At 42.8% G+C, this 15,522-nt stretch overlaps 1 protein-coding gene across 1 annotated transcript; it reads right to left on the bottom strand.

Moving 5' to 3' along the window:
- Positions 1–1,600: 1,600 nt before the first annotated feature.
- LOC121849880 (NAD kinase-like) lies at positions 1,601–12,323 on the bottom strand. The gene is made up of 11 exons (XM_042339136.1): positions 11,791–12,323; positions 10,232–10,315; positions 9,930–10,059; positions 9,178–9,286; positions 8,130–8,215; positions 7,138–7,240; positions 5,903–6,057; positions 4,918–5,017; positions 3,642–3,799; positions 3,181–3,263; positions 1,601–2,848 (listed from the first exon to the last, which is right to left on the bottom strand). The coding sequence occupies exons 1-11, from the start codon at positions 12,156–12,158 to the stop codon at positions 2,689–2,691; spliced, it is 1,536 nt and encodes a 511-aa protein (XP_042195070.1). The 5' UTR covers positions 12,159–12,323; the 3' UTR covers positions 1,601–2,688.
- Positions 12,324–15,522: the final 3,199 nt, after the last annotated feature.

The following is a 15,522-nucleotide window of genomic DNA, read 5'->3' as shown; positions in this document are numbered from 1 at the left end:
ATTTGAAGCTTAACACTAAACTTTTTCTTTTCCAACATTTGAGACTGAATTAAGAAATTTATTCCTAACAATCACCCACATTACCTTATGCAGTGATGGTGATAACAGAAGTGAAACTTTCAGCTGACAAACTTTGTATAAAGTTATTCAGAAGGGATACAAATTTGTTTTTCAGCTGCATTAGCTGCCTTATTAATTTTTAAACTGCATGTGATTCTGTGTCCATCTTCTTTTCTCTACAGATTTTAAGACACTGCCCAGATGAAGTGTAATGTTTTTTTCCCAAACTAAAAAATTGAGAGACATTCTTAAGACAAAAGGAACATCTACTATAGTTGTAAAGAGAAATCATTTCTAAGTACTTTGACTTTGCTCTGCTTTCAATGTGAGTATCACCTTTACTTCACAGATCTAAATTACATTTAGTTGCTTTTGTCCAATACATAGTTCATAGGTGCTGTAGTTATTGTCCCTAACATGTTTTCCCTCCTGTGACAGATATATTAGGATATTTTCCGTTGGAATTGAATTTCAGGACCTCCACTGTCCCTTTCCCTCAGTCTGTTTCACCCACAAAATATACTGTCAATTCACTTTACAGTACAGTCTGTGAAGAGCTTTGAGACATCACAAAGATGTGATAAGGCGCTATATCAGATGCAACTATTATTATTAAACTTGAATGAGGTGCAGAAATAATTGTTTTTCAACATCTGCTAGTTGTGCAGATATCAAGAGGTTCAGTGCTGATCATTCACAGAATCTCTTTGTGGACCACACAATTTGTAATTAACTTTTAATTAAAAAAAGAAACTATAGCACAGAAATAAATAGTTGTAGCATAGGAATTTTCTATATTCATATGCTTTTCATAACAAGATACAAAAGCATTTTATTCCTGTTATGTGTCTTTCTTGGAGAAAGATTTGCCAGCATGCCAGTAGTTTCTCTGGTAGTGACTATCTCAGCCTGCTCTCAAATGGTTTTTGAGTATTTGTACATCATATAGTATAGCTACCAGCCAGTGCTATTTTATGTATATTGCAGCAGAGAGAATTGCTTGCTTGTTTAAACCCAGTTATATCCATATTTGGATTGATATAATTTAAAACCTTGACTTTGATTACTGGAACATTATTTAAACAATAACTGTTTGGCTATTTGGAAAAGTAACTATCCTTTTAATGCAATAAATTTAAAAAAAGATTCTTTTAGTCCAATTTTGAAACACTTGAGAACAAGACATATTTTCTCAATCAATGTCAGGATATCGCCGAAGTGTTTCACACAAATCACTGGGAGCCCAAGCTTGGGAAGGTGGTCAAAGAGACGGGATAGGTTTTGAAGGTGGAAATGGAGGAGACATAGTATCCAGGATGCAGTTTCAGAGTAGAGGCTGAATGGCTTGAAAGCTCACCCAATTAATGGCACTGAGCAGGTGGGGTTATAGGAGACTACTTGGGGCAAGGCCATAGAGACATGTGAAAGGGTGAGGATCTTGAATTTGATCCACTAGGGGACAAGGAGGAATGGTACCAGTGGTGCACAGAGCCTGGTGCAGAAGGAAGCTACAGCGACAACACCATCAGAAGGAATGGTCAAAGCTTAAATTAGGTTTATTGAAAATGTTTTCAGGTTAGTAAACCTGATGTGCAAATGAAAGAGTGACTTATTACAGTGGTTGTTACGTATAATTAAGCATTGAGCAAAAGAGAATATGCAGAATCTTTACATTTGTAATGTACATTTTTTAAAACTGTTTACAGCTTTCTTTTTCCCACTACTGTAGCCCTCGTTCACATTGCTGTTCAATGTGTTCATGAGGGAGAGGTGGAGTTAGAAAATGGGACACTTTCCCACTTTGGACACCCAGTAGCAAGATGCAATAAAATGTTCCTTACCTTGCAGCAACAAAACCTCTGCAACTGGATTGAGGCAATTTATGTAAGGCCACTAAGCCAAGGTAAGTCAAGACTTTCATCTCAGAAATGAGAGATGAATTCACTATACTATACAAAGGATGAAGATCTCATTTAAAAGTTCAGCAGCATAGAATAAGTACTCATCACTTAACATTGAACTACATATTAGATAGAAACGATCAACAATAGATCCTACCGATTCCTAAGTTTATATAAATCCAAAATTCATGTGATACAATTGTGTCTGATAATACAAAGCATACCTCAAATCTCATTCTTTCAAATATTTTCACAAGAGAAGCATTTTCACACTATTTTGACGAGGTCAACCTAATACTGCAACTGAACTTTAGTAACCTGAACAGATACCATATTGTAGCTAATATTAAAAATATTGTCTTAACAAATATTTTGTTCCAAGATGGATGCACTCTATTGTACAAAATTATATTTTTATAACAGACCATTTACATTAGATATAATTAACAAACATCTCAAGTCTGTACTAAAATAGTTGGTGCATCCTCATTACTTGCTTACTTTCAAATCGAATCCAAATAAATGCTTCTGGATTATTCATGCAAAAAAAGTCTCTGATGGAATGTTAATTAGGTAGCACACGTTAAAACTAATGGACAACCCACTAGTCAGTGAGACTGAAAGTCCAGAAAATACTTTGAAGAACACCTGTTAATTCTGTGTGCAAGTCCTCAAGGAGTCATCTCTCTTGCACAGCAATGGAGGAAGAAAGATACATCCAAATAAATTAACACTCAGTGTCTGAAGAGTCTGTAATTTCTTCAAGGCGACTCTGTTTTTTACGCACATTCCAGTGCAGACACTCTGCAAGACCTTCGAACCAGTCATAGACAAGATCATAGCAGCAAATGGATGGCACTGGGTAGCATGAAGTTGTTACTGTAATACTGGGGGGAAAAAATAATTAAAATGAATTAAAATGGCTCCTGCTCCAATAATTAATAAGCAGTTTCAAATGAAATAATTGGAATCCAATTGCATAGCACACATTACAAAACAGCTACAAAGGGCAAATATCAGTGGAAACATTAATGGCATTCTTCCAGCACCGCATAACATGTAAAAAGTACTTTATTTTTCATGCTTAAAAAGCTTTAATGGACTGATTTTGCTACTTTAAATTTAAAGAAAAGCTTGGAAAATATATTTTGGTTACACATTAAGCTAACTGGTTACAAAGCGCAGAGGTGGCTGCATTAATTAAGAGTTGTATGCTTACCTGTCACTATGTTTAATCTCCTGTCTGCTCCTGCCATCAAATGACACCCAAGCTGTGTTTCTGGCATCAGGTGACAACATTATCTTCAAAAGAGAAGCACAGTAACAGCTTTAAGTTTTGTAGCTTACCTTACGTGGCCAAACACTTTCTATGCTTCCTGAGCATCTTGTATGTAAATCAGAGTGTTGGAGCACACAAACCCTTTGTCTGGTTTGTGCACACACACTCTCCCTGAGGAGACACATCCTCTACATTCAGTATAGGAGCAGCAGGGGCCAATTCAATGATCCTGCCAGAGTCTGGACAGTCTTCAGCATTCAAGTTTTAAAAAATTGTTCTTTAAGAGGAGTTGGTAGCCAAGTGCAAATGGAAAGTCTAATCCACATTTGGTATACCCAAGGCTGAATAATACACGTTTACTGGCATTCTCCCATTCTTGGCATTACAAGACAATATCTCACCTTTAGCTCCATTCCTGCTGGTACCACAATGGGTCGGAACGATAGTGAGTGAGGACAAATGGGGGTGATCATGATGGCGGGGACATTTGGATGCATCATAGAAGCTCCAGCTGCTGCAGCATAAGCTGTACTTCCAGTTGGTGTCGACACTATGACACCTAGGAAACCAAGTAAGCAGTCCACTTAGAAAACAATATAGATTGTACATTTCAATTCAGAATTTGGACCAACGTAAAGATACAGCCACATTGTACATTGAATTAATGGAATTAGATAACTAACCTGTAAAGTTGTTCATTTTTATGATTATTTTCACCATTTTATAGCAATTACTTTGGGTAGGATGACACACCTGCTCCCTTCACTGTGGAGGCTCCACCATGGACTATAGGAACCCAGATTGTACTCCTAAACCTGGTTAGAATTTGGACTTAAAGTTCGAACTATTCAGGCTGAAGAACTGGTGACATGAGAAATGATTCACCAATGGTGGTGGGCCTCTGAGAAGAGAGTCAAGGTACTTTAAGACAAATGTAATACATTTTATGCAATTGAACTCGCTACTAGACAATGCAATATAATTTCTCCAAACCTAGGACCAAGCACTCTTAACATTACTGAGCATACATGTGCGATCCATATCGGATGGTCACTCCTGTTGTGCATTGTCCTGGTCAACTGAGAGGTAAGGGCAGGCTTTCAAAATGTGGCCAAAATTCACCCAGTCATACTTTATAAGATTATTGTATATTGTATTGCAAGCTCGTAACTGGTTTTCCCCAGCCTAAGGTGATGTAGTCTTGGGACATCAGTGCCTTGGGATGTCCTCCCGACGTGAAAGGCGCTATACAAATGTAATCTTCTTGTAGTCAAAATCATTTTTATTAAAAAAAGGAAATGTAACTGGAATCCCCTCCCACTCAAGCTCCAGGAGAAGTTTCCATCCCTCGTCTGCCTGAGACAATTTAATGCTCAACAGTGAGCCAGCCATTCCTACCCCTATAGCATGGACAATTACATTTACCACTTTACTCCAGAACCCGTTACTGTAAGAACAAAAACCTGCAAACTGGAACTGAGTAAAGAAACTCCACAGGTATCTAAACCACATTATCAATCAGAGAAGAATGCTTGTTGAGTTACTGGGTACAAAAATGACATTCCATTCTTCAACATTGTCAATAAGTAACCTGATGAGCACAACCCATTACACACCAAAAATAATCAAGTAGGTATGCTAATATGTTTTAAAAAGTTTCACTGTATTTCATCTTACCATCTCCCTGAACAGATGTGATGTGTCTCCCATTTAAATATAAATCCACATTAGAGAGGTACGACGATGGGCCTCGATCAACAACCACTTCATTCAACACCTGCAACGTCATTAATGGATTATTATTCATAGCACATTATTGCATGACTCAAATCAGATGTATATAAAATAATAATAATATAAAATATACACTCGCCCCTTAAACTTGTAATTCCAAAGCCCTTCTCACAGCAAAATCTAAAAAGACTTGTCCCGTCCCTTCTCCAAGTTCCATTCCATAGCTGAGACTGCAGACAGGCAAGCAACTTGTCCCCACGTCTCTCCCAGGCCACACAGATCCAGTAGCCAGATACCCAGGTCACAGCACAGCAGCTTTTAATTCCCAATCTTGACAAAAATTGCAAGCTTCAGCAAGCTCTTACTAGGCCTTTCAATGGGAGCTCTACACAGCATCATTGTCCATGTTGGGGAGGGAAGGGGCAAAGAAAGTTGCCTGACAAATTCAACCCTAACAAACAAAAGGGCACATCCTAGTAACTGGGTTATTTATATATGGTAATTGCACAGCTTGCCTCACCTACTGGATTAAAAAAGTAAAAACAAGTCTGGGAATTATGGAGGTAAAATGCAGTTACTGACAGTATTTAACCTTCAAAAACCTCACTTGATGTATTTTTGGTTGTCTCTTACAGTTTCAAACATTTGTTCTCTCACCTTTCTCACTAAGGGCTGAGTGAATCTGCTTTGTAATGTCTGCAGTACATTAATGTGAATTGGTGAGCACTGAAGCTCATTCTTCAGTTAAGAACAGACTGAGCTTCAGTTTTTGCCAATGCACATTAACACCACACAACTAGAATTACAGGTTTCAAAAAATAGACTTGCAAACTAGTGCAAAGTTAACAGATGCATCTGGTTTCCCATATCTTAACAGTAAAATTGAATGGTATTTTGCAGAAAGCTCCACAGGGGCATTTATACATACATGAACTTGCAGGATGGTCTTTCCAGACTCACTGTCAATATGTTTCTTTGGAATTAGCCCATTCTCCACTTGATATAGCTTTTCTGACTCCGCTAGTTTTATGTCCTTGACCACTTTCACTTTTAAACGACTCCTGAGAATGATTGCAGCATCTCCTAATGAAACAAAATTCCAAATGTTGCTTGTATTATAGAAATCTAGTGAATATTCATGCATCTTTTTGGTGCGTGGCACAGAAAGTACCACCCAGAATGTGTCATGCAAGAATATTACAATGAAGGAAAGGCTGTTCTGTTTAGCTAGGTGCATAACATTGTACTGCATCAGAAGTTTTGAGTATTCTGGGCTCAGCAATTAGCTGCAGCTTTCAGTTATTTAGATTTTCAAGAAATCTGATCACTTCCAGCAGTTGGAGACTGGAAACTTTATTGGCACAGTTCAGGACAAGATGGACAAGGCACAGTCACTTAACTGGGACACTTTTTTTTCCAAAAGAAAAATACTTTTTAAAATCATTGGACATCAAGTGTTGACACTTGTTGATCATGGAGCCCTGAGTAGTTCCAATCTGGTTCCTCTGCTCAGTAAACATTCATACTTGCTGCAGTATCCCTGGTTAGTAATCCAGAGGTGGAACCCTGGATGATTCTCCTCCTCAGTTCAGAAGAAGCAATAGCTTAGTGCAACTCCAACTGAGATGAGCTCATGGAACCTGGGGCTTTCCTCAACTCTACAGCTCACAGACACACCATGTAGCAATGCCTTACTCAAGTGGAGAGTGGGAGGATTCTGTGCCATCTCCTTTTTAGAATGCTGAGGATTACGTGACACTTTAGTACAATACACTTTTCCTTTAATCAGTCTGAATTGGTTTACTCATCAACATTAGTTGCAGACGTCAAAACAGTTTGTTCAATTCAGACCATTACAATTAGTTTAGATATCGGTGTTCCACATCTCGACAGCCTTTTAGTGAATTTCCTAACTCCCCAGCAACTGTCAACACATTTACCCACTGATTTATCCCATGTTGCACTCCCACACAATGCTGTTACTCGGTGAAATTATGCTTCAATGGGCTGAAATTCAAAGTAGGCAAAATTGAAAGCATATTAGAATAAAAAAGCCTGAGTCACAAGTCTTGTAGCTCGCGCTGCCAAATATGGATCATATTGAACTCAGTGCTTAGGGTCGACAGGATCTCAAATAAAGTGAAAAAAATGTTCCATTCTTACCCTCAATCACGTTGGTCACTTCTGTTCTGTAGGACTCAAACTTGAAAGGGGTGAGAAACCCAAGCGAGCCGAGATGGAATGCCATGACTGGAGGGACACTGGTCTGTAAAAGCATATGCCAATCAGCCAATTTTTCACAGACAATTCATACAACTGAAGGAAAATGCCACTACAATAGACTTAAATACAGAGTCTCTGTGCACCCCTAGTCTTCTCCATGCTTTTATGGGTTGCACAACATTACATTCTCTTGGCACACATGAAAGATAAGTGGACAGAAGGTTAATACTGGCACAATACGTTATTCTGTGTTTTTTGTCAGACTATTCTTTGCATGTCAGTATTTGTTCTGTATGCGTGTCTAAGGTTATTTGCTACGTTTATGAGTATCTGTCAATCAAACTTTGTGAACAAATAAGGTTGTTCTGGGTCTTCATTTATACCTTGATCACCTGCAAACTACTTTTAAATTCCTCACTGTTGTCCCCCACCCACCAGTTCCAATATCCACAGGCTCCATCCAGTACATCCAAAATTGACGCCTACTCTCTTACTATGCAAAACTTTGCATACCCAATCTCGCCAGGCTTCCAGCAGATGAACTTGAAGATCTTCACCTTTCATGCCCTCACTCATCCCTACCTGTGACTTTCTCTTGCCTAATTCTTCTGATCACCCCTCTGCTAAGCGAACTAGCGCACATCCTCTGTCCCAGCATCAGTGGACAAACTTTCAGTCACTATGCCTCCACTCTCGAGAACTCCCTTTCTCGCTTCCTCCATCTAACCCTCTTCTTTCTCCCCCTCCTCCACTTTCTTCAAAAGCCATCTGAAATATCTACTGCGTTGACTATATTTACAGAACCCTCTCTCCTCATTACCAATATCTCGCTGGTTCATTGTAGGCTAATGAAACGACACTTATAACGTTCTTCTGTCTTAATTTATCAAAACTGTAAAGTAATGATACACATCACATGAAGTTTACAATACCTGGAAGAGTGAAGAAGCATATAGCAGAGTTCCATCACCACCTAGACAAATGATCAGATCTATGTAGCCAGATAGATCATCATAACCTGTTATTTAAAAAACAAAGTCTGTAAACATGTCAGATAAAGGAAATTCACTCACTACCGTTTTCAAAACAAGCCAAATCAAATCAGCGAATACTGTATCAGTAAGCCATGTTTAGCTATGTAGGTTTGGACACATTGTATCTGTGCACAAGATACATTGCATGAAGTATTTCCATTACACAAAGTAGATACACAGTACTGATAAACATTGCAGCTCAAATTATTTGTAATTTCAACTGAACACAAAGCAAGTCTCAGTTTAAACTAAATCGTTCATTCAATTCAATTGTGCAACAAATATGTTATAGTCAACATTATGTAACTTACACACAATTTACACGGCTTGGAAGAAGCTGCACTGAATACAATATCACACAAACACAATGCTGTAAACACATATATAGCAGGCGAGCCATGCGTCCTGCAGTGAGCAAGCCAAGGCACTGCATTGCAGCTGCTCTTTTTGCTGATGCAACAACAACTTGGATTTATATAGCGCCCTCCACGCCGGATGGCGTCTCAGAGCGCTTCACAGTAACGGATCCCAGGGTTGAGCCAGGGGGGAAGGGGAGGAAGGTGACCAAAGGCGCAGTTGAAAAGAAAGGTCTTCAGCCGAGACCTGAAAATAGGAAGAGAGGGGGGGCGAGGCGAAGGGAGTGAGGAAGGGAGTTCCAGAGCCTTGGGGCGTAGTGGCTGAAGGCACAGCCGCCAAGGGTGGAGCGGAGGACTCTGGGGACAAGGAGCAGGCCAGACCCAGTGGAACGAAGGCAATGGGCACTGTTGTGAGGAGAGAGGTCAGAGAGGTAGGAGGGTGCAGAGGAGTGGAGGGATTTGAAGACAAGGGTGAGGATCTTGAAGTCGATCCTCTCTGGGACAGGCAGCCAGTGCAGTCTGGCAAGGACTGGGGTGATCGGGGAGCCGAGTTTGGTGCGGGTAAGAATGCGGCAGAGTTTTGTACTCACCTTCCTTAAAGGGGCTTAGCTTTTGTCTGATGACTTCAAACGTCTTATCTTTAGCTAGCAAAGCATCCTCCACCACCTTCTTCTCGACAAACACAACCAAGTCCTTCTCCTGGGGAAGGGGAGAGGGGAAGAAATCCCCAAAGACTAGGATCAAACAATTTTATATGGAAAGGCAAAGCAAAATTATTTTTGATTATACAGCGCATCATTTAATCAAAATGGAGCAGTCACCTAGAAATTTCAATCGGTATGCACAAATAAAACAAATCCAGGACATTCTCATCAGACTCCGTGGTCAAACACACTCAGAGCTGCAGTTAAAGTTATCACATAGGCATCATTTCCTTCAAGCCAAGAGAACACAAAAGGAGCCCTCCAAAAATAACCATTAGACTGTGATGCCACAGAGTATCCATTACCAAGTATGACATGATTGAGAGTACTACAGATACATTAAAAAAAATTAAGTCTACTCATTGGTGCTGATGATGACATAATAAAGATGCGCTTATAGACTAATACACAATGGAAAAAATGTGTTGTATGGAAACAGAACATAAACTACATGCCTCACACAGATACACAGCAGGCAAACTTTGCAAAACACAACAGGCAATTTTCCTCGTCATAGTCAAGATCTCTCTTCTTTGCAATACTGCTCACAGTATAAAGGACAGAAACAACCAACAAATGCTGACGGTCACTAGCCAACTCTACTCCAGGAAAACACAGCAGTAAGTGTCTTCTCTCACCTCAATAAGGAAGCGACATAGCTCTTTGAATGGCTCCAGAAGGGTCTCATCTCGGACCTTTTTGATGACCAGTACATTTGTTGGTGGCTTGTCCCAAGTCAGTCTTTGACTTGTTGGATCCTGGATGTGCCTGAACACAATTATAAACAATAAGGGTATTAAACAATTTAGTCTTCCACAGGACCTTTGACAATCTATTCTTTAACAAGCTCTTAAGAAAAATTTCATACCAGATAAATTTTTTAATTACATTTGATTTCAGTTCTGTTTCACTCAATTCAAAGGAGATGCCTTTTACTTACATAATTGAGGTAGAAGTATGTAAAATGGAGGCTTTAGGTCCAAAGTGTGTATCAGGAGATGGGCCATGAAGGAAGTGAGCATGCCTAAAAGGAAAATAAAGAGATTATTTTGTTGCCTTTCTGGAGTCTCACTTTCTATCTTTTTGATTTTTACTATTTAACAATTCACATATGGACCTACAAATAGACAGGCTGGCAAAGCACAAAACAAGGCTGAGGATCAAGCACTCCATCTTCCATGATATCTTTGAATAAGAACACATATTATAGTATGTACATTATAGTACTTAACCATAAAGAAAGCTTTATTTGACCAACAATTCACCAGATAAGTTGGTCATTCACCAAACACGTAGGACCTTGCTGGTGGAAATAGCTGTTGTGTGTGCCTAAAAATACAGTTGCTAAACTGGTCAATAATTATATATGACCATAACATTACTCCCAAATGAGATTGTCTCATAACTGTAAAGTACCACATAGTGCATTTACTCACAAGTGGAAAGTCTATTCAAAATGTTATCCACCAATGTCATCAGTTTTGATTTTTTTGATCAGCTGGGTTTCTGACACAATGCGGAAACCCATCACCATGCTTAAAAATATCCAAACCAAGCTGAGCATCCCACTACACAGACATATTGCTGGAATAGAATGCACATTCTCTCCCTGGAGGGACGCATCCTGCTTAACTAATTCCGGAAAGTATTAGGCACAGGTTTGCAAGAGCCAATGCTTGGGGACCTGGGGGTATGCATTGGGGTATTGCTGAAGTCTAACCAGCTAAAACTGCATTGCTAGTTATTGATATTGCTGTCTGGCAAGTTTTCCTGCTGCTTGTCCAGCTATGACCACCCTATCTGTTAGGGCTTTGGCTGCAGGATTAACATGAGATGAATGGGATGACTCCCCGCCCTAGTGACTGGTCTGCCCTTCCAGGTTCTGCCTATGAGCCAGGCTCGCTGTGTTGTACGGACCCGCCTGACTCAGGAACCAGACTCTCGAGACCACCAGAGTGCTGGCTCGATTCCGACACTGCACTGCTAGGTACGTCACCTTGGAGCCAGTTCAGCTCCAGGGAGACCGTGCTTCGTTCCCGCTCACCTGGTGGTGCTCAAAACTGACACTAGATGCCACTGCCCAACGCACCATTAATAACAAGAATCCTTGCATGTGATGTAACGCCTTATCACATCTTCGAGACGTCTCAAAGCGCTTCACAGAATACACCGTCAAGTGAATTGACTATATTTTGCGGGCAGCCAATTGCGCACAGCGGTGTCCCACGGACAGTCGTGGATTGAGGGACCAAATTACTATTTATAACAATACGAGTCGATGGAGGAACTGAAACAAGCGGTCAAGAGATGCAGTGCGGCTCGGCATTCCCTCCACGTCACACCCAACACGGCGACAGATCGTGATGCGCCATGAAAACGATGGCGCATAACCGATCCTCTGGACGGCTGAATACGGTGAAACAACTTATACCGATTCCGTCTCATGCCATTCCCCGGTGAAGCCGCGTCCACGCGCGGACCGGACCGTCCGTCCCGTACCTATGTCCGGCTTTTCGGTGACCCTTGCATTTCCGGGGTGACTTTTCTGACGGCTCCCGCTTCTTGGGCGACGCGCTGTCCCGCTTCCGGGACGCGGAGCCCTTTCGCGGAGACAGAGACTCCCGTCTTCTGAACGAACGCCCGAAGCGCTCGGTCTGACAGGCCTCCGAATGCTGCTGCTCGCACACCTCGGGCCCGGCGTCCTCTTCCCCCGCGGGTTCCCCGCCCGGTAAGGCGGGTTTCTCCTCGTGCGTGGGCTTTAGTTTCGCGGCCTCCCCCTCCGAGCTGGGATCCCCCTGTGACGGCGGCGGCGGCGGCGGCGGCGGCTCGGCCTCTCCGTTCTGGGCCTCCGGTTGGATCTTCTCCATCGCTCGGCGAGAGGCCGAGCAGCGGCTTAAACCGAGTTCGGAAGGTGAAGGCGGGGCCGAAAGCAACCGCGGCGCCTCGGGCTCACGCGCAGCGGCGGCCACACAGCACACGGGCGGCGGCGGCGGCGGCAGTTTCTCGGCCGCGTCTCTAACTCTTTCCACCCGACATCGCCGGCCCTGGTCGGAGCAGCGACCGCACAATATGCCGCACGCCCATTGGCCGCTGCCTGAGTAAACCGTCTGCTGATTGGCTGCCGCGCTCTCCTCGCGGATTGGCCACTATCAGGCTCCTTGTGATTGGCGGACGGGTGCGGAGGCTTTGCTGTGATTGGCTGCCGCTGGATTGGCTCCGCCCCTCTGACTCTCTCGGCACCACTGATGGTCAGTGCTGCACTGTCTGACAGAGTCAATGGGGGGGGGAGAGGTCACAGCATTATACAGCACCAAAGGAGGCCATTCGGCCAATCATGTCTGTGACAGCTCTTTGAAGGGATCTCCCCGAATCAATCCCACTCCCTCCCTCCCTCGCTCCCCGAATCAATCCCACTCCCTCCCTCCCTCGCTCCCCGAATCAATCCCACTCCCTCACTCACTCGCTCCCCGAATCAATCCCACTCCCTCCCTCACTCACTCGCTCCCCGAATCAATCCCACTCCCTCCCTCCCTCGCTCCCCGAATCAATCCCACTCCCTCACTCACTCGCTCCCCGAATCAATCCCACTCCCTCACTCACTCGCTCCCCGAATCAATCCCACTCCCTCCCTCACTCACTCGCTCCCCGAATCAATCCCACTCCCTCACTCACTCGCTCCCCGAATCAATCCCACTCCCTCCCTCACTCACTCGCTCCCCGAATCAATCCCACTCCCTCCCTCGCTCCCCGAATCAATCCCACTCCCTCCCTCACTCCCCGAATCAATCTCACTCCCTCGCTCACTCGCTCCCCGAATCAATCCCACTCCCTCCCTCGCTCCCCGAATCAATCCCGCTCCCTCCCTCGCTCCCCGAATCAATCCCACTCCCTCCCTCGCTCCCCGAATCAATCCCACTCCCTCCCTCGCTCCCGAATCAATCCCACTCCTTCCCTCGCTCCCCGAATCAATCCCACTCCCTCCCTCGCTCCCCGAATCAATCCCACTCCCTCCCTCGCTCCCCGAATCAATCCCACTCCCTCCCTCGCTCCCCGAATCAATCCCGCTCGTATATGAAAGGTGCCATTGACATAACTCAACAGTCCAGGCTGGCGCCCCAGCACAGAGTGCTACATTGTCAGGTGCCTTTGGTTAAACCAAGGTCCCTTCTACCCGTTCAGATGAACGGTGCTGCACAAATTGCCCGCTGGATTTGCACACCAATAAATAGCCTTGATGTAAATTGCTCGTGACGTGTCAGCCTGGCTCATTTGGTAGTGCCCTTCCCTGTCAAGTCAGAAGGTTATGGAGTTACACCATGTCACCACCTTGAGCGAATTTACATCAACAACAAAATTGCATTTGTAAAGCGCCTTTCATGTCGGGAGGACATCCCAAGGCGCTGGACAGATAGTGTTTCGGACCCGAGCTTAGGGGTCGGGATTGGGGAGGGCACAGGGCAGGGGGGTGAGGAAAGGAGGGTCATCAAAAGCACGGTCGAAGAGGAGGGTCTTGATATGGTTCTGGAAGGAGGCAAGGGAGGGGGACTGCGGGATGGAGTTCTAGAGGATAGGGGCAGTGTGGCAGAAGGCCCGCCCGATGGTGGGGCAGGCAAGGCAAGGGACATCTAGACTCAAATGTAGTGCTGGGGTAATGTCACATTGTCAGAGGTGCAGTCCTTCAGATGAGGTATTAATCTGAGGGCCTGCCTGGAAGTGCGGGTGGATATTAAAGATCCCATGGAACTATTTGAAGAGAAGGGAGTTTCTCACAGAGCCTGGTCAACAATCACATTGAGATTGAAGTGCACTGAGACATCTCAGTGACATGATGATGCGCTATATCACATGCAAAGATCATTATTATATTTGTAGGCAGTTGTGGTTATGTGTGAATTAGCTGAGCTCAACTACACAGAATTGGGGTGCCACTATTGGCTTTGGCGCTCTAGGTTAGGGAGAGGGAAATCAGATTTATAGAATGTACAGAATATACCCTTACAACAAGCACCAAAGATGAAATTGTCTTGGTGCTTGGGCATGAGATGAATTAAAACATAAAATACCGAGCAAGGGAATATCTGAATGCACCACTGTTTGAATTATGTAGTATAAGTATCTAGCACTTTTTAAAAAAAAAGGCATTTCTTTATTAACTGAAAACATTTGAACAAGAGAATGGAAAACATGGCCACATGATCCCTTAGCTGTTTGGGTTCACACATTGTTTTAATCAATACACTGTGTGGAATAATACAGTGAAACTAAGACAACTGCAAACATCGCAGATTAGTAAATCTTTTTTGTGTATCTAACAGTAGATGGCAACGATGATATAAATTCCCAAGGGTTATTCCGACAACAGTATTTCTTTAGCAGAAAAGTAAAACATAAGCTAGCACACAAACTACTGTGTTGATGTTTCCAATGTTAACATCATCTGGGCAGTATGTGTCTCCCTATTACTCCAGAAAACAGCCTGAGCTGCTACAAGCAGCGTGTATCTATCCTACAATACATTGCCAGACAACACATACAACACAATGCTTATTAATTAGTGCAACACTAAATACATTAAGCTAAGAGAGTAGTAAAAACCATAATGATTTGTGAAAAATAAACACAATACTGTACTATTTTCTATTTCCACAGGGTTTCTCAAAGCATCATTAAATACTCATCAGTACTGTTTATTTGTTGGCCCCTGGCAATCCAGTTAAAAGACACCTTGGAGAATTTTGCAGGAACAGCCAGGATCATGAAGCTGCCTTGTTCCTTACTGAGGAAACTCTTATTCCACAGCATCTAGAATGTCAAACGTGCTGCTCTGTCTGCTGCTGTGTGGATTTACCTCAGTAGTTTTCATTGTAATAATACTTCTGCTTTTAATTTATAATTGTGCTTTGACAGCATCCAATGCATTGCATCACAAACATAAGGAGCTATCTTACAATACTTTCTTATAAACCAGAATACAGCAACAAAAATAACTTGCATTTATATAGTGCTTTTCAAGCGGGTAACATCTCAGATTGCTTAGCCCACTTAAATCAAGTTTTAAAATCCCAGTTCAATTCATGCTAACTCACTATCAAACTTGCAACTGACAAATCCTTACAAAAAAAACTTTATAGAAAGGCTTCTGGAGTTTTTTTTAATGCATAGCAATGTACCAACATAAAATGCTATACATAGACTTAGGCGCTCCTTTTAAATGCACAGCATTCTGCCATT

Source organism: Callorhinchus milii, unplaced genomic scaffold (genome assembly GCF_018977255.1).
Source record: "Callorhinchus milii isolate IMCB2004 unplaced genomic scaffold, IMCB_Cmil_1.0 Scaffold11, whole genome shotgun sequence".
In the NCBI taxonomy this organism is placed as follows: Eukaryota; Metazoa; Chordata; class Chondrichthyes; order Chimaeriformes; family Callorhinchidae; genus Callorhinchus; species Callorhinchus milii.
The sequence above is the reverse complement of the archived record's forward strand: the minus strand, read 5'-3'. Positions and strand labels throughout refer to the sequence as shown.